Below are 19606 nucleotides of genomic sequence, written 5' to 3'. Positions count from 1 at the left end.
GATTTCTGAGGGCAAATGCTGCCTTCTGCAGCAGTCACGTGTGGTTCAATGGATGTTTGTTTCCCTTTTCCATGCTGCAGGTTGCCAACTATGGAATGGGAGGGCAGTATGAGCCACACTTCGATTTTTCTAGGGTAAGATTCCACTTTCAATTATTTCTTAGTGGAGTGGGGAGGGCAGTGCTACAGGGAGCAGAACTTGCAGGTGGTGGGTGCCAGATCTGCAATGGGCACTAGAGGTCTCTGGTTTGCTGCAAGGGGGGAGAAAAAAGGAACAGAAATTCGTAACTGTCACCCTAAAACAGTTGATGAACAAGCTGATCATAATGAAGAGCTATGGTGACTGGTAACTTCAAATGTAAAATCTGATGCCTTTGTTTCCAGTAGAAATGTGGCATTTCAATGGAATCTGGCTTAATTCAGGCTGTCCCAGTGGCTTTACCTGGTAGAAGGGATTGCTGCAGCCAGAGTGCAACCCAGTAATTGAGTGCTGAATTAAAGCCACCCAATTTAGAACTGTTTAAAAAAACAAAAAAATCCTGAACTTCAACACTATGGAATCTCATATTCATTAGCTTTGGCCTGTTAGGAGACTTTTCCTCTTAACTTTAAGACTGCTTTGTTTCCTGAGTCGAGCAAATGCTCTTAAATTCTCTTCAAAGCTCGAGAACCTCAGCCATCAAATTGGCCAGTGTGGACTTGACTTATGGATTAGGCAGCTGGGGCAGAGCTCCACTTGGAGCGTAACCTTGGCTGCAGTCACCAGTTCACGCAGTTGCAGAATTTGCTGTAGTTTTGGGCTGGTCCTCCAGGCTCTCTGTGCATCACAGACCTCAGTGCTGAAATACTCCCCGTCTCCTCATCAGCCTTGCATTTCCCAAACAGGGACACTTTCATAGTTGCATATTACAATTTTGAGATTTTATTGCTTGCTCAAAAGTTAAAAACATGTTTTGATATTGAAGTTCAGAAAAGCATGGCTGGACCTGGATTTGGCAGTGGTGGCAGAGAGACCCCTGTATCTCAGTGCTTTTATGGTGGTTCTTTTAGATTGAATTTGCACATACAGATGCAGAGGGTTTTTTTTTAATTAACCTGTTTTAGGAAAGACCTTTATTTCTTGAAATGTGCTTCAAGTAGATTGAACTATAATTGAACTGTAACATCTTGGAGATGGTGGATGTGGTTTTCCTTGCTGCTTGTTTTGGGTTTGTTCTTTTTAATACTGATTTCTGCTTTTCTTTAAATGTCAGAGATTATTGCTTTTGTGTAGAAGAGTGCACCTCAGTGTCTCCTGACTGAAATTACTTCCTGACTATTAGCAATGTAAATAAACTTTTAATTGCATTTTTTCTGAAGGGAGGAGAGACACACTGGTATTCTAAATGTGCTTTCTGCTTCTAAACTGGCACCAACGTGATCTCATACTTCAAACTCAAAACACTTCCTACAGACTAAAGACAATTTGATCTTTTTGATGTGGTCCTTAATCCTAGATAGGCAACCACCTGAAAGAAGTCTGTTATTGCTATTCTAAAAGTTTGCCTGCTGGCAAAAAATGTGTTTTCTCATGACAATATTTCTTTGAGTCACTACTACATTTGTGAGAATTTGGTATGTTATCTAAAGCCCATCGAAGAGGGTGTTTTTTCATATTCACCTCAGCTGTTGACTTAGGACATTTCTGTACTGGATGCTGATCTAGTTGTTCACTTGAATAACATCTGGGCCTGAAAACATTCTACTCTGCCGTGAGAATTGCTTCAGTGCTGCTACTTACAGCACCTGAGTGCTCTGTGCATGTATTTGTGCACCCTGGCTGCAATCTGTAATGGCTTTAGCATTGCCCTGTATCAACTGTCCCCTTTCTAGTCCAGCTCTTTAAATTAGGCTTAGGGATCTCTCTGCAGAGCTGCACAGCTGTAACTCTAGTGTGAGCCTGTTTGGAACTGGGGTTAAAGTTGTTGTCTGTTACAGCGACCCTTTGACAGCACACTCAAATCGGAAGGAAATAGGCTAGCGACGTTTCTTAACTATGTAAGTACCTCTTTGTCTGCTGTCTGTGAGCTTGAAGTTTGCAGTTATTCTCATTTAATTTTATAGAAAGATGAGCCAGATGCTTTCAAGCGGTTAGGGACTGGAAATCGTGTGGCCACTTTTTTAAACTATGTAAGTATGATGATCCTTTCTGCATTGAGTGTAACTTTAGCAGCATCTTGTTTACAGCTTGTGCCCTTGGTTATTTGTAGAGTTTCCTCGGCATCTGGAAGTAGGGATTTCATTATTCTTGCAGCATCGGGTGCTGTCCCATTTGAGTTGATAGAATTCTGGTGGTATTTAACCTCAAAGCAGAAAATTTTAATATAGGGCCCAGCTTCTCCTTTTGGCCACTCTGCTATGAAGTCTTCTACTTCACTGGATCCCTGTTGGTGGGAGAGGAGAATTTGGCTTGTTTCAAAACGGCAAGTGCATGGGGCGTTCCTCATGTGGTATGCTGGTTGAGAACTTGACTATCGGCCATTTACTGTGACAGTCACGTACTTCCACCGCTGTTTGACAGCACGTGATGCTGTGGTCTCTAAACCTCCATTTTAACTGTTTGTCGAAGCTGGAGTTGCTCTGGCGTAGCTGTAGCTTCAACAAATGGAGGAGACATAGCCAGTAAACTCAGTGCAACGGGGTTGCAAATGTAGAATTGAAGAGTTTCATTAGTTGCATGTATTATGCAGCCTGGAGACCATGTACACTGGAATCATAAACATAACTGCCACTGGTACCAGTGGCCTTATGTTTTCACAGTAGTCTTCTGACAGTATTTTATCTGTCAACCTATACTTCCTGTATCAGTAACTAGGATCACCTAATCTACTGTATCTAACCTTTCGGTGATACACCTTCAAATTTAAAAGATACAACTTCAAATTTAAAATTCTATGATGAAATATTCATGGCAGAGCTGGTATTTTGAGTTTGAAATACAGCTCAAAACAGAACCAGAAATACTTTCAGCTTGGTATGATGGGGAGGAAATAATCTCTGAAACAAGAATCAGAGTAAGATGAATAGCTGTGAAACTGTCTGCTATGAAGAGGCTTTAATTTGAAATTATCTGTATTTTGGTTCCTTCTCAGACTTTTGGATAAGCCTTGATTTAGAGTGAATGATAGGCACCTTATTCTCTGCCAGGTGTACATGGTCAAAGGTGATTTACCCTTGTATGTCCCATGTAGAACATATCATACATGTACCTACACCCTTACTAAAAAGTTGTGCTGCTGAGTTGTAGGTATTAACTTGCCAAGTTGCATGCACATGCTTTCTAGTTGGAAGGGGAAAAATCCTGTGCACCTGTGGCATCTTATGCCCTTTTATTGTAGGTACCAAGCAGGAGGACACCAGAGTGGTAATAACATCTGCTTTAAACAGAAATCCAAGTTACAACAGAGAATGAGGGGACATGGGGACTGTATTAATAGTATTTCTGCGGTTTAAATTTGGTGGGAGCTGGATCTGACTCATTTGCTTCTTTTAATTAGAATCCAATTAAAAACTCACTGAAATCAGTGGAAAGACTTTATTTAATGAGTGTTTCCAGGAACTTTGGTGGGTTTTTAATCAAGTCTAGAATTTAGAGTAAATCCATCATTACTGATGAACTCCATAGGGTGTAGAAGGACAAAGTGTAAAGATATATGCTTTCCTTCAGAGTTGCATAGCTGTATGCACTAAAGCTTGAGACGTGGTGTAACATCACTAGTGAGCAGCACAGAAACAGTGCAGAAAGTGAGGTTTCCTAATAGTTTGTCTCATTTTTGAAGTGGTTGACCAAGATGCATAAACTAAATTGAAAATCAGTTCCAAAGACATGGTTTCAATTTATGAGGAAACATGTGGTTTAACAGACACTTTTTTCCTGATTGAATCATAAACTGGAATGAAATTCTTGAAGTTGACTTACTCTGAAGTCCTCTCCCTTATTATAGAGTACTAGATTATTAACACTGCAAGTACACAACTTCTTATGGCTAATTGTCTGTGCAATGGATTATATATAATCTAGAGGAAGTGCTGAACAAAAGCCTTCAGCTGAAATTAAAGCCTTCAAGAGCAGGAATTGCCACTTTAGCAGTTCATGCTAGTTGAAGTGCATCCTTTCCTCATCAGTGCCTCTCATAAAGGTGCAAGTAGAAATCTCTCTCCGTTGAGGCTTGGGGCACTTCAGTTTGTGGGGCTGCATGTGCATAAAAGTGTTGTAATGTGTGTGGACTTTGTTTTCTCAGATGAGTGATGTAGAAGCTGGAGGAGCTACAGTTTTCCCAGATTTTGGGGCAGCAATATGGCCCAAGAAGGTAAAGTGTGTGTTTTGCTTGATTTCTCCTCTCTTCCAGTTTCTGTCTCTTCCTTAGCACAGTCCTGCATCCATGTAAAAGTTGGCCAATGTGACAAAGTGCTGTTGTGGCACCTTGTTCAACAGGTTGCTGTGTATCAAGGCAGCTGTAGCTAATTTGGCAGACTGCAGGGCTGTGTCCTTTGTTTTGCTATGTGTAATGTGAACAGCTTCTGTGTGAAGCTGTTACCCTGTTTCCCTGAAAATAAGGCAGTCTTGTATTTTTTCTTCAAAACCTATTACTTTTTCCATGTATAGCTGCCTGGACACTATTTAGTGGGGCCTATATTATTCAATATATTCATCAACAATTTGGATGAGGGAATAGTGCACTATCAGCAAGAGTGGCTGACACGCCAGAGGCTGTGCTGCCATCCAGAGACCTGGACAGGCTGGAGAGTTGGGCAGGGAAATATTTAATGAAATATAACAAGGGCAAGTGTAGAGTCTTGAATCTGGGCAGGAACAACCCCAGGTTCCAGTATAAGTTGAGGAATGACCTATTAGAGAGCAGTGTAGGGGAAAGGGACCTGGGGGTCCTGGGGACAGCAGGGTGACCATGAGCCAGCACTGGGCCCTTGTGGCCAGGAAGGCCAATGGTACCTGGGGTGGATTAGAAGGGGGTGGTTAGTGGGTCAGAGAGGTTCTCCTGCCCCTCTACTCTGCCCTGGGGAGACCACCCCTGGAATATTGTGTCCAGTTGTGGCCCCTCAGTTCCAGAAGGACAGGGAACTGCTGCAGAGAGTCCAGCGCAGCCACCAAGATGCTGAAGGGAGTGGAGCATCTCCCGTGTGAGGAAAGGCTGAGGGAGCTGGGGCTCTGGAGCTTGGAGAAGAGGAGACTGAGAGGTGACCTTATTAATGTTTATAAATATATAAAGGGTGAGTGTCAGGAAGATGGAGCCAGGCTCTTTTCAGTGACAACCAATGATAGGACAAGGGGTAATGGGATCAAGCTGGAACACAAGAGGTTCCACTTAAATTTGAGAAGAAACTTCTCCATGAGGGTGTCAGAGCCTGGCCCAGGCTGCCCAAGGGGGTTGTGGAGTCTCCTTCCCTGGAGACATTCAAACCCGCCTGGACACCTTCCTGTGCGACCTCATCTGGGTGTTCCTGCTCTGGCAGGGGGGGTTGGACTGGGTGATCTTTCGAGGTTCCTTCCAATCCCTGACATTCTGTGTGAATTGACTTTTTATTAACTGTAACTAGGGCTTATTTTTGGAGTAGGGCTTATGTTTTGAGCATCCTGAAAAATCATGCTAGGGCTTATTTTTGGGAAATCAGGGTATTAACAAAAAACTTGTGTTCAGGTAGAGCTCCTCCTTACTCTGTGGCTGAATTAATAGAGTGGGACTATGGGAGTTTTGTACATGCTGTTGGTGACTTTTGTTCAAGTGCTTGATAAGAGCCTGCAGCTAAATTTATAGGCATTTCCCTCTGTTACTGTAACCTGAATAGTTATATTGACTAGGTTCTGACTAATCTATGTCTGATTTCACTTTTCAGGGAACAGCGGTGTTTTGGTACAATCTTTTCAGAAGTGGTGAGGGTGATTATAGAACGAGGCATGCAGCTTGTCCAGTACTAGTAGGATGTAAATGGGGTAAGTAATACTCCTTTAGGAACGAAACATGAAGAAAGGTTCATGTATGTGCAAAGCTGTTGATATTCTGAGCCCTTACAATGGCTTTTAATAACCTGGGTGTTGCCATTTTAACTACTGAGTCATTTGGCCATAATGAAAACTCCCACCATCAATATGTAGCATTAAGCAGCTACAAGGTTCAGCTGTAGCTTTTCTAGTGAGTTTGTTCTGTGTCAGTGACAACACAAAGCATGTAAGAATGTCACTGGGTTTGTGTAATGTGCTAGCATCAGCCTGACTTGAATTATCACTTGGCTAAAACCAGGTCTGTTCCTACAAAGATTTGTAAACGGTTTTAACTGTGAAAGGAGGAGAGCTCCTGTGAGGTAAATGTGGATGGATACTAGGAATTTGATAACTGTTGAAAGCTTCTCAAGCTTTGTCTCATCCATTTAAATACTCACCTTCCCCAGCCTCCAAGGTTGGGAGTGTCAGAGCATCCTGTTCTGTAAGTTATGCCAAATGCAGAACACGCTGCTCTGTTACTGTTGGCCCCAGAACTGTGCAAATAGGAAGATCCTTTCTTCCCCAGCCCTTCTGCATTTTCCTGTGTCTTTCCCATTGGGTGGGCAGAGAAGCATTAGCAGGGATCCTCGGGCTGAGGGATGAGATTTTACTTGAAGTAACCATCTGTGTTGCAGTGATACATATGTGGTGATTACATGGTGGTAATTTACTTCACATTCCTGTTCCACAGTTTCAAACAAATGGTTTCATGAAAGAGGAAATGAATTCTTAAGACCGTGTGGGAGAACAGAGGTTGACTGAAACCCAACCTGCTACAGGCCTTTGCTTCTCTGTCTCCTTTTCTACTGTTGGTTGTTCCAGTTCATTTCTAAGAAATGATCCATCTTTTTCTCCAAGAGTCCTGGCACTTTACCAAAAAAAGAACAAAATATGTAACACCTGTGAAAGAAAGTAAATGGCATTGTACACTTGTGTTTTGGTTGCTGTTATTTCCATGTTCATGTTCCCCCTGCTACCCCTCCTTGACCTGCCTTCCACCCTCCCAACGTTCTCTGTACCAGTGGTGTGAACAGCACTGTGGGTGATTCGATACGTTTGGTGCCTGGTCTTGTGCCTTTTGTACCTCAGAAGATTTAGATGTTAAATATTTCTTTGAACCAAAGCTTTTTTAAAGTTTTGTGTACATGTTGATTTTATTGTATTTCTAGGGATCACATGTTTTGAAACAAAAATAAATGTTCTTTCCGTAAAGTGATTCTTTCAGTGTCCTTTATAGATGCATCAACGCTTGGTTTTAGGGAGCAGTGGGCCTTTACCTTTCCCTCTATTGAGGGCATTTCACTTTTTCTATACAAAATACGTCATGGTTTTGGACAGTGTTTTATTTAAGGCTCCAGCACATGGTACAGAACTGTTGCACCTTCTACTGAACCTGGAAAGGTTTGGTTTGTGTATTGAAATGATAATGTATCCTGGGAGCGGGCAGGCCGTACACTTTAGGCCAATGGCAACTGTGATCTCAGTATTATTACACTTTCCCTGTGATGTTAACTTCTCTCTTGTGGGGTACTATATGTTTTTGATGCTGTCATGTTTGTCATGTGACAAATATTGGTTTCCTCTGTACTACTTCATCGCCCTGTGCTGTGCGAAGATGGAACAAGGTGGTGCCTAAAACCACTGTCAGGCAGGTTTAGGAGTGGTGAGCCTGGCATCCTCCTTGGAAAGACAAGTGGAACAGACAGGTTTTCCATGTTGGGTGTAATGGATGTCATCAATTTATTGTATTGGTAATAAAGCAATAGATGTTCTTGTGCCCAGGAATTTTACTTGTGAGGAATTAATGAACTTAATGGTGATTGTTTTATTCAGTCATTCAGACACAGCATGTAAGTACATGTATTCACTAAAGTTCTCATTTTTCTGTTAAACATACACAACTGGTTGAAGAGAGAGGTCTTGGATTGCCCAGAGACTTGTTGAGCTGCAGTTGTTAGTGATACCAAAATGAGGGGAACATCCAGTCTTGTAAATGAGCTTTGTGTGAACAGTTATAGCAGGTAGCTATAGGATTTGCAAGTTTTTTTTCCTAAAAGCTTTAATGACCTGGCACGGCACAGCTCGATAGTTGCTCTCTAATCTCTCACAGTGCTCCTTCTCTTGCCATGAATGTTGTGGTTGTTGGCTGGCTGCTCAGAATATTTCACCGTTGACCTCTAGTTTTCTTAGTAAAATCTCTCAGCACAACATAAACTTAGGGAAGGAGTTTTGCTTTATAACAAAGCATTCAACATGAGGCAGCCTCACAGATGGGAAGAACAATTGGTAATGAGCCAAACCCACAGTCTCTGTAAGACTTTGGATTTCAGGGGGAGGAAGAGGAATCTACTTAGACTTTCTATCAACGTGGTATGTTGACAGATAAAGTTCATGTCAGGACTCTGGCCAAAAATCTGCACGTCCCACTCCTGAAATAACATAGTTGGCTGGGAAGTGTTAACTGTGTTATGTCATACTGAACTTCTAAAGATAATTTTACCTGCTTATTTTTTCTGGGAAAAAACCTTATCCTGTTTTCTGAGTTGTCTTCCACCTTCATTCAGTCTGTCCCTGGAGCAGGATGTGATGAGTGGGTGCAGAACTGCTTGAATGCTCAGCTGCTTTTTGTGCTGCACGCAGGGTTTGATTGCTGCTAATCTGATCTGAAGAATAACAGCTGTTTTAGAGAACAGCACATATGTGACTCAAGGGCATTCAATTACCTGCCAGGCAGGTTTGTGTAATCTGGTAGATTTTATTTGCTAGTCTGTCTCCTATCATTCTAGAAGATGAATAGAATATATCCATTAGCTTAAAATTTTAGACCTAAAAGAGAGAAGATTCATATGCTGGAACAAATAACCCTCCATCTGGACACAGGGAGCTTCTGCTAGTGAATCAGTTCTACAGTAGGTACTTAAGTCTTGTTTGGACTGAAATGTACTGCTGAGTCGTCTTTATTTCCCAGGGTTTAAATACTTAGTACAGGTATTTATACACACTGCAAAGGCTTGCTGTGAACAAGTGGCTGTCAGATACTTTGAAGTGCTTTGGGACCTTACAGAGAGACCCTCAGGTCACATCTGTTGGAGTCAGCTTGCTGCTGAGGCCATACAGCTCTGCCCTGCCTAACAGGCACTGATTAAAGCAGAGACTCTCTGAACTCTATGGAAAGTTGGGCTGTTATCGTGGCTTCTATAGTCATAAGAAGAACAACCACCCCCAGGCCATGCCAGTAATCCACATCCACTTTCAGCATGTGGTTTCCTGACCCCTGGCCCTAATGCTGCTGTGTGGACACACACTGTGTCACTGAGCAATTATGCAGATCTCCAACTGGGTTAGGAAATCACCTAAAACATCAATCTTCAGCTGCACAGACTCAGTGAAGTACTTACCATCTTTTTGTCTGCCTGTTGCAGTGGAAAACATGTGAAAATCATCTATCTAATCATGTTGGAGGGGAAAACTGGCATCCAAACTGAAGTGTGTAGTGTGAGTGGAGAAATGGCTGTGCAGAACAAGGAAAGCCATGCAAGCTGTGGCAGAGAGCAACTGGGGTGTTCTGCTGGGAAGGAACTGTGTTTTTATTATACATACAGGTTGTGTACGTCAGCTGAGCTGTAAAATCCCTAATGTGGGAAGAGGAAGGGGCTTTTTTCAGTGATTTGAGATGAAGATGGAGGAGGGAAATGTGTAAAAGGCAGCTGAGGGTACAGCTGTCCCCCAGCCCTCTTTGTTCTGCTGCCCCTGTAACCAGGGCTGGTGCTGGGACACCATTCACCATCACATGCACTCCTTTGGCCAGGCAAGAGGAATCCCTGTCAGGGACACTGGAAAGGTCCAGAACCTGACCCCTGTGAGCTCCAGGTGATGTGAATTTAAAGAGACCCATTTCATGTGTTTAGTCCTAAATGTCTCTCATCCTGCAGGGAAAAGCCTACCTTGACTCCGTTTATTTAACCAGAGGTCAGCACTTGTCCTCTGTAGTGATTCAGATAATCCCATCCTAAGTGCTCATGTGGCTCCTGCCTCAGTGCTGCCCTTTGGGGATGGTTGTCTTGTGTCCCTCTGAGGCTGAGGTGAACCAGAAGAGGAGAATAGTTCCAGTTAAGTGCTTCCAGACCGATGCAGCCCTGGGAGCCCTTATGTTTGATCTGATTCCAGCTTCTCTGACTCCTGTCTTGGCCTCCTTTCTCTCTCTCGTCTACAACATCACCTTAACTCTTGCAAGACACTTGCATGGATGTGCCAGCAGCATGGGGTTACAGGTGGGTACCTCATCCTCCACGTATTTTGTCAGGGTTTTCTGGGTTTTGTCATGGGACATGCTGCCCAGAATCTAGGAGGGGTCATCTCTTTGACTGCAGACTCATATGTGGTTTCTCCTTCAATGCTCCACCTGCAAAGCAGGGTCTGGGTTCAAAGATGCCCTTTTAGCATTGTACTCCAGTCTGGGGGTGGGAGCCCTGCAGCATCTGAAGACTGATGGCGATATAAAATTATACAGGAGTGAGCTGAGCAAACAGAAAGCCCCTTGTGTGGTTGCTGATCTTTAGGGCTTTGTGGCACTTTATCATTCCTTGTAGCTGCAGAGGATATTGCTGACGGTGTCTAGTCTATATCTGCACAGATGGTGGGAGATTGGGCGTATCATGTTGCACATCCAAATTAACAGAGAACAGACCTGATGGGATCTGATGAACTTTTGAGTCTCCTCTGCTCAGCTTGGCCAGGGTGGAGTGACTCACCCAGCCATGGTCTCCTGAGATTCAGCAATCCTCTTCCCACCTCCATTTGTAGACCAGGACAGAAGAGTCTCTAAGTGATTCACCACCTGGAAGAGGAGCTGGAGTAGTGGCTGATGCTGATACTTACCCTGTCTTCTGCAGAAGATGAGTTGGGCCCATGGGACTGCTTGTTCCTTTGGCCATGGAGCAGTTGTATGTGGTTTTGTTGGAGTGTGCTTGGCTGATGAACATCACCCACCTGTATCCATGCAGCATTGCCGAGCTCTGCATAGTGTGTGGCCATGGCTGCTGCCCCTTGGGCGCACTGGCAGCGAGATGTCTCCCAGGACATCCTGCAATATAATGGTTTTGCTTGGCTCTGCATTGATTTCTTCCGCTTTGATCTTCTTGAATGAGGGAGGACCAAATGAAACATTTCTGACTCAGTGTGGTATATGAATTTGTAAGCCCTAATACCACATGTGGCCTTAGGCTCTCACATCTTAAAAAGGGTGGATTTATTCAGGCTCTCTGGTCTCACACATGTATTTCGGTGGGAGAAATACTGCAAAATGTGCAACACACCTGTATCTGTGGGAGGGGATGGGGGTGCTGGCTGTGGTTGTCCCCTTGTCCCCAGCCAGTGGCAGTTCTGCACTTGCTGCGTGTGCCTGTGGGATGTCACCCTGTTAGTAATCAAGTCTGACTCATGCTTGTGTCCTCCTTTACCATGCAAAGGTTCCATCTGCTTTCAACATGGCTTTCCCCTGTTCCTCCAGCAGCTGGGAGCATGTGCTCTTTCTCTGGACAAGCTGGTGGGGGTTGGATCCCACCATCTCTGCAGCTCTGTGTCTCACATGTGCTCTGCGTTAGGATGCAGGGAGCCATTTTGCATTAACAGACAGAGCAGCCAAGGCCATCAAGCTCTTATTCATGTAGTTTTACCCTTGCCAAAATAAATGATGGAAATCTCTTAATGAGCCCATGGGCCCAGCTGAGGCTTTGCTTGCAGACCAACCTCCTGCTCTTGCAGAAATCCACATGATCTCCCACACAGCTGGAACCTGCTAATGCCCCTGTGGTAGGGAGCACCTAGACTTTGCACAGGGTGCAGGGATGAGTGTCTACTGGGTGCTCCTGGCTCAGAGCAGCACCTCAGTGACAGCACTGGGTCAGCAGGAGCTGGTAAAGGGCACTAGTGGGTCTAGGAGCTGGTGCTCAATATGAGAACACAGACATTAAGGCTACAGGGTGCAGCTGGGCAGAGCAAGTGAGTTGACAGGAGCAGTGTCACAGCTGAAACCTCAGTTTGTGTTTTGGCCAAAGGTGCATGTGGTGCATTAGAAGTACAACAAGGAGGTCGAGGGAGGTTATATTTCCCCTCTACTCTGCCCTACTGAGGCTGCATCTGGTAGTTCTGTGTCCAGTTCTGGGCTCCCCAGTTCAAGAAGGACAAGGAATTACTGGAGAGAGCCCAGTGGAGAGCTACAAAGATGATCAAGGGTCTGGAGCATCTTTCTGATGAGGAAAGGCTGAGAGAGCTGGGTCTGTTCAGCCTGGAGAAGCTGAGAGGGGATCTCACCAATGAGATAAATATCTCAAGTGTGGGTGTCAAGAAGGTGGATCAGACTCTGTTCAGTAGTGCCCAACAACAGGATGAGGGGCAATGGACACAAACTGAAACACAGGAGGTTCCATAGGAACATGAGGAGAAACGTCTTTACTTTGAGGGTGGCAGAGCCTGGAACAGGCTGCCCAGAGAGGCTGTGGAGTCTCCTCTGGAGACATTCAAACACACCTGGATGTGATCCTGTGAAACTTGCTCAGGGTGACCTGCTTTAGCAGGAGGTTGGACTCAGATGATCTCCAGAGGTCCCTTCCAACCCCAACCAGTGTGTGATTCTGTGGTGTTGGCCACTCCTGGGGCTGAGGGACGCCAAGTCCCATGGGTCAGCCTGCCCCATCCCAGGCCTCCTGCACTCCCAGAACTGCCTGAGACACAGTCCAGCTGCTTTTCCATGGTTTGAGAAAGCACCTGAAGGAGAAAGGCTGCCAGAGGAGACGGGCTGCAGGCTCCCCTGTGTATAAGTACTTCACCAGAGTATCTATTCTGTTTGTGTGGGGCTGAGAGGAGGCTGAAAGGCTGGAGGGGCTGTGTGGTGGGTGCTCGCCTGGGGTGTCCCGGTGCATGGGGGGGCTGCCAGGGCCCCTGCACTTCCCCAGCAGGTGCATTCTCTTTGCATCCAAGGAGAATGGATGAAAATCTGCATTTTACTCTCATTTGGGGTGACATTATGGGCACTAAATAAGCAATAGAAAGCATCAGTGGGTTATGGGCACCTGTTGGCTTTGTCTGAAAAAAATGGACAAGAAGTTTGATGAGAATTGCTCCTGTGAATGAGGAGAGGCTGAGAAAGCATGGCACAACCTTTCCTGATTTGACCAGGTCCTTTAACAACAATGAGGAGTTTCTGTTTAACTGAGTCTTTTCACCTTGTAATGAAATATTTGTCTCTCTGTGGAAAACATTTTATATTTGAAAGGCCAGATCTTGCTACCCACCTACTTAACATAGTTTTAGTATAATTTGCATCCAGAGGAGAGTTTTACTTTGATTTCCTGGGCACTGGGAGGATACAGGGGAGCTCAGGGACACTGCATGTGCAAAGAAGAGTCGTGCAGTTACGACAGTGTGGTCCGATATGATTTTGTGCACTGTTGCTGTGTGGAAACATCCTACTATGTTGCATTCAAGCTACCAAGAGTTTGTGCGTCACATAGATCATCTAAAATAAACCATTTCTGCATTAACCTGTTGCATAGAAATTCAGATTGCTCGATGACTCAAAACTGTAACTGAGTAAGACTCAAGTATCTGAATTGTTACATGGTCCCATCTTTGAATATTCCTTCCCAGAAGAGCTCACTTGTGTTCATGTTGACCATGATAGAAAAACAGTCGTCGTCGTCCCCCACCCCGGCACTTTGAGTCGGAAGATTTGCACAGGCTCTATCACTGTGGTTTTTCGTATCTGTGTTTTGTTCTGAGCAAAAGATAACTTGGATTTTCTAGATAACTAGTACGGGTTCACTCATGGGAAAGAGGAAATGGCAAGCTGTAGCTGGTTTCGAAGTGGTACACAAGAAACTTTTACACAACTTTGGGTGTGTTTAGAGGTGGAGGACAGCAGCCGAAGGCCTCCTCGGTGAGCAGAGCCGTGTGTCACAGCACCAGCTGGGATAACAGCAGCAGTGACGTGCGTGTGGTTCCCGAGCTGCTGGGAACCCTCCAGGCACCCCTCAGCTGGCACTTCCCAGGGACAGAGCCGGTGCCAGTAGATGATTTTACATGAGTTTGGAGTAATAATTCCATCCTGGTTAGTTCTGATTTGACCCCAACAGCCACAGGCAGCTGTGTCTGACAAGCAAAGGGTGCAGTGGAGGCAGCAGTGTCCTGGGTGGTCACCAGGATAGTCAATGCTGCATTAACCACTGCTGTGCCACTGCTCACAGGGAGACTCGAGGAATGTGAGAGCAGCATTAACTGACAATGTTGGGATACTGCTTCTGGGAGGTGGATTTCTGCTTCGTGTGGCTAGATCTTACTGTTTGTTAGTTTTCTTCGTTTGGTTGGGTTTTTTGTTGTTGTTTTATTTGTTTTTACAAGTAAGATGAGTAAAAAATACTGATAGCTGAATATCTGTTGTACTCTTCAAAAGCAAGCAAAAGTGTCAGGGAAAATCACCCCTGTGAGGACCAGACGTTTGTTTCTGCAATAGTTCAGTTAGGAGAAGAACTCAGCACATCCTCACCTGTCTCTTCTCTCCTTGTTGCCTGTACTGCTTGTGTTGTCTCCTCTCATGCTCTGAGCTACTACGACCAATGTTGTTGCTAGCGTTTTGTGAACCTCTTGCAAAGTAGGGAGAGAAAAAACCTTTAAATTACGACATTGATCCTGCAAATAAAAACAAGAAATCCAGGGCCTGCCCTCAGTATTTGCATTCTCAGTTGGAACACAGAAGGAGAGAGCTGCACAATGCGGCCTTGGCAAACAGAGGGGGTGTTTGGGGTATTTTCGTGCCCAGCTTACCCAAAATACGCAGCCAAGCCATTCAGGTGGAATGGTGCTGGCCTTTGGAGCGCACCAGCATCAGGAATCAAACTCCAGCTCTCACCAGATGCTTCCTGAAACACTGGGACACAAGCCCACACCAATGCCGTGTGGGTTGTCTCTTGTTGAGAATCTCTTGTCATTTTTAGTCCTTACCCTGCAAGTCCTTGTGAACCTGCTAAACAGGCTGATTTGCATAGGTTTTTGATCGAGTTTTGTCTTTGTTGGTCAATAAAAGAATTGGAGAGCACTTAGGAGGAAATGATTTAATGATTTAAAGCCATTTTTAGCTCATAGCTGGGAAACCACGAACTTGAACCTTCACACAGATCAGAAGCTGCTCACTAACCTTCTTGCAATTGATGCCTCTTTTTTTACACTTGGCATTCAGCTCCTGCCAAGGCACTGCTCTGGCTGTGGTTGCACTGTCATGTGTTTCAGAAACAGCAGGTCCAAGTTCAGAAAGTCGGAAAAGTGGCTCGTACCCAGCTGAGAGGTTGGATTTTAAAACCCCAGCCTGTCGAACCTTGCTGCCAGGAGCAGGGCTGGTGGTCCCAGGGGTGCTCCTCTCCCCCAGCTCTGCGGGTGATTTTAGTACAAGGGCTGGATCCCCTCCAGCACTCATGCTGGGCATGGGAGGATGCACATGTCCCATTGGATTTGTCATCATCCTCTGCCTCTCTCTTAGTTATGGAGGAGTCTGGGTAATGAGTCCTGGAGCCAGTATGAGTCAAGACACAGATTCAAGGCTGAGGTGGGGGCAGAGTTCCTGATAGGGCTTGTACCCACTGCCTTTGTAGCATCCTCATCATAGGAGGTGTCAGCATTGCCATTGCTCCCTCCTGCATCACAGATTTGTGACCCATCTACAGCAGCTGGGACTTCCTGGGACCTCTCAGTAGCTTCTAGCGGAGCAGAAAATTCCCAGCTCTTGCTGGAGTCAACACCATAGGATGGGCTCAATCTGACCCTTTCTTGCTACACAGAAGCTGTAGGAACCCTCTGTTTAGATCGGAAATGACAGTGGTAGGCTGGGGTAAACAAGTGCATAATGTTTCTACCTAATCTGTACATAAACCATTTTCTCCATTTCCACGGCTATTCAGTGACAGCTGTCTGGTTTTTGCTGACCTCACACAAAATTTACCGCAAGAGCTTGGAACAGATAAAATGGGTGAGTAAGCTTTTTGTTTCTAAGAACTGTCGCCTAAAGGCAGCTCAACAGGACATCTTGTTGTTCAAAGCAACCACCAATAAGCACTAGGTGTTCTCCAAGAAACGTCCCAGCGAGGCTCTTGGTCTTGATATACAGATATAGGCAACCGCATCTCTCACCTGTATCAGCTAAAGGTGGGAAAACTTCGTGATTCTCAGTATCAGGATCTGTGTGTGCAGACACAAGAGTGCAAACAGAATAATTTGGGTGTCAGATAAATCCTGTGCCCCGGCACCGAGCCTGGAGGGGCTGAGCAGCTTCACCACAGGCTTTGGAAGTAACTAGAGGCTCAGTGCTCCAAATAACCCTGGGTTACCCCAGCAGCACTGTGCTCATACACTTGTCTTCTAAATATTTGCCAAATCAAATCCCTCATGTATCTTAGATCACACAGATGGCCATGAAATCTTTCTGTTCAAACTAAGGATTTACCTAACCATTGTAGTGTCATAAGAAAAACTTCCTGGGCTTTTAGTACATAAGTAACAGCCCCTGCCAGCTGAACACTTGACCCATCCATTTTCTGTATGTAAAGTCACAATGGGTTTGAGGTTTGGGTTTAATTCTTTGAGAAATTATTTAGAGCCAGCACTGTCAGACCTTCCCCTCTCCCAGGCTTGAACACGGATGGCTCTGAAGCAACCCTTGCATATGTGAGATTGCCCCTGCTCGAGCCCATCTGTAAGCACAAGTGCCACCAACCCCAGCTTGGGCTGACATGTGAACACAAGCACCATTCGAAAGCTTTGCAGGGAGTGGGGAGGCTGATCACATGCAGCTGGGCAAGCTGTTGGCTGCAGATTGCAGCTCAAATAGTGTGAGAAAGAGCATTCAGTGCTTGGGAGGGGAGAATTCATAGAATCGTTCTGCTGGAAGGAACCTGGAGTCATCATCTTGTCCAACTATCTGACCACGTCAGGGCTGGATTGTTTCCTAGAAACCATCTTTCTTTTATTAAAAATACTCTTATTTAAAATTTAAAACATCTTTACATTTTACCAAGTGTTAATAAAAACAAATTCTTTGTTAAGAAAATGTGACTTCTTACCCATGACTGATGCTCATCCCTTGACTGCCTGTGGGGAGTCAGCGCTGTACTCACGATGGGGAGCAGCAGGTCAGTGTGCCCCTGATGTCCTCAAGCTCTGGCCAGGGCAAAAGGACAAAGTGACAGTTGTGACTTGCACAACAGCAAAAACCATTTTTTCATAGGACCAGCCAAAGCATCAAATAATCATGCTCTGTCTATGCAGTAACTTGATTAAATATCCTTTTGGAGAGGGGCTGGGAAACAGAAGGGACCTTGTTTCTGTGGCACCATTACCTGTATTAAATACAAGACACTTTACCCACTTCTAGCAGCTTTTACAACTCACAGTAAGGTTGCCCCAAGCTGAGAAGGCTGTGGGGTGTGATCTGAGTCATCCTGCGGCGGAGGCACACCTGAAACCTGCCTCGTTCAGCACATCAAAGCAAGGCAGATCCCAGTCTGATTTTGAACAACATTTTTTCCCCCACCCTGAGAGCATCTCTCACCATGAGCCCTGCCTTGTTTCGGTGTTCTTGGAATACAGGGATAATGAGGACCTTGCAGCTGCCTTGACTGTTTAGTGCTTTGGACAAAACTAAATGTTTAGGAGGTGAGGTGGCCCCGTTCAGCCGCGGCAAAGGGGCGGTGGATGGTGGAGGAGCTTTCCGTAGGGCTGGCCAAGGCCCTGGCAGAGGAAACTTTCTGCTCTTCTGCAAGTATTCAGTCCTGTCCTTTCCCAGCAGCTGTGCTTCTGCTGTTTGCTGCAGCCCTACAGCTGAATTTCTAAGCATGGCTGGGGTTTACATGTAGAAATCGATACTAAAATTCCATTAAATTGGGTGGAAATTAAAATGGAAGTTTACTGTTGAGAGCTATTGTTTTGTTAGCATAAAAGAGGTCTGTGCCAGATGTGAAGCAGTACTTGTAGAAACTACTTGGAACCAGCTACAACCCTTGTTAAAACTGTGTCTCATAGTAGTGATGTTTGATGGTGGAGCAGCTGTTGTTTCAGTGTCAGTCATGGGCAAAGCTTTCCACAGGATGTGCATCGCTTGTAGACGTGTGACTACCAAGTATACTGAGTTATTGAATTGATCAACTATGATTTAAAATGCCTAACCAATAAATAACGCTGGTCCTAGTGCTGATGGTTAGTAGCTAGCATTGCATTTTTATGCATTTTAACTTAGGTAAAGATATGTTGTTGGAAGTGGAAAGCCGCAGAAGAGCTGCCATGTTAAGGATGCATTCTGCAGAACCGAGAAGCTCAGTGAGTAACAACAGGATAAAGGATGTTTCTGATGATTGATTTGAATCCTGGTGAGAATTGCAGATCTCAAAAATCGTTTGAACTTCTGGAAATGGTGTTACGCTTTCTGCTGGACTGCCACTCTGCAGACCAGACCTGATGCTACATGACAGACCCCAGCCCTGCATTAGGATAAGGACCAGGCAGGCGTTGCAGGTCACGGTGATGTGGTTTGGGAAGGCGGCGGAAGGCGGGACCCATCACTGGGATGCAAGATTCCTCACCCAGGTTTATCCATCCCTAAAGCTCTTGAGCAGCACCGCATTCATCTCAGAAACTGAAGATCATCTTAATCTCATTTTATGCCTCTTTTTTTCTGGGAACGAAGAGCGTCTGAGGCAGCGCGATGACCACTGCCTGCGTTTGCGGCTCCTGCTGCTCCTCCACCGCACCCTTATCTCATGTGTCTATCAGTGAGAGCTCTCACTCACTGTATCACACCTCTTTTTATTTTCTAGCTAATAAGCCTCCCTCTATAACTTCTCAAAAGCTAAAAATACTTTTAAAAGCCCTCCCATCACAGTCTGTGTTTTTCAGTGAATGATTGCAAGTGACTCTGTTGTGTGTAACATCTTGTCAACAAAAATGAAGCGAAAAGGTAAGCTTATTGTCATGGTATAATTTGGAGATTGGTAGATGCATCTAGTAGCCTTCTTGCTCTATCTGTTGAATATTTTCTTGTTTTATTTGAAATACGCAATTTCTTGAAAGTGATATTTAAACGGAGGAAGAGCAACCATTATTTTGATATGTTTGTAATCGCAAGCAGATTAAGGTGGAGGAGGGGACTGTGACTTTTCAGGGGTGACGTGTCTGGATTTATGGGGAGGGGATGCAAGTTACCTGTGCCCAAAGGTGTGGGTTAGTGCTGAGTTGGGTAGGACGGGCCTTGTGCTTACCTGGGAGGGGGATTCCTGGCAGCCAGGTCAGAGAGATAATGTGGATGATGCTTTTACAGATGTTAGAGCTGAGGGGGAGGGAGGCAGGGACAGGAGTTTCCTGGTATTTCTGTTGTATTTGTTTGCTCGTGGTACATGGTTAAAACTCCACTCAGTCAAGGAGCTCCCTGCTGAGTTCTGTCCTGCACCGAAAGTTTAGACTCAGCCATGAGGACAGAACAGGAACATGTAATTGCAAGTAATAACAATTTAAAAGCTTTGCATGCGAAGTGTAT

The 19606-nt window shown here is 45.0% G+C and overlaps 1 protein-coding gene across 11 annotated transcripts in view; it reads left to right on the top strand.

The window, feature by feature from the left end:
• P4HA2 (prolyl 4-hydroxylase subunit alpha 2) overlaps positions 1–7248 on the top strand; it is a 31436-nt gene extending 24188 nt beyond the window's left edge. For 4 of the 11 annotated variants that reach the window (XM_065849178.2, XM_065849180.2, XM_065849179.2 and 1 more), the window contains 5 exons: positions 81–134; positions 2103–2168; positions 4280–4348; positions 5892–5988; positions 6728–7248. In XM_065849178.2, coding sequence (XP_065705250.1) covers positions 81–134; positions 2103–2168; positions 4280–4348; positions 5892–5988; positions 6728–6798 — 357 coding nt within the window. In that variant the 3' untranslated portion in view covers positions 6799–7248. The other 7 variants (XM_065849183.2, XM_065849181.2, XM_071814777.1 and 4 more) reach the window with 7 other exon arrangements.
• The last annotated feature ends 12358 nt before the right edge of the window (positions 7249–19606 follow it).

The sequence above is a fragment of the Patagioenas fasciata genome, chromosome 14, assembly GCF_037038585.1.
Source record: "Patagioenas fasciata isolate bPatFas1 chromosome 14, bPatFas1.hap1, whole genome shotgun sequence".
In the NCBI taxonomy this organism is placed as follows: Eukaryota; Metazoa; Chordata; class Aves; order Columbiformes; family Columbidae; genus Patagioenas; species Patagioenas fasciata.
Note: the sequence above shows the minus strand (reverse complement) of the source record. Positions and strands in the feature narration are given on the sequence as shown.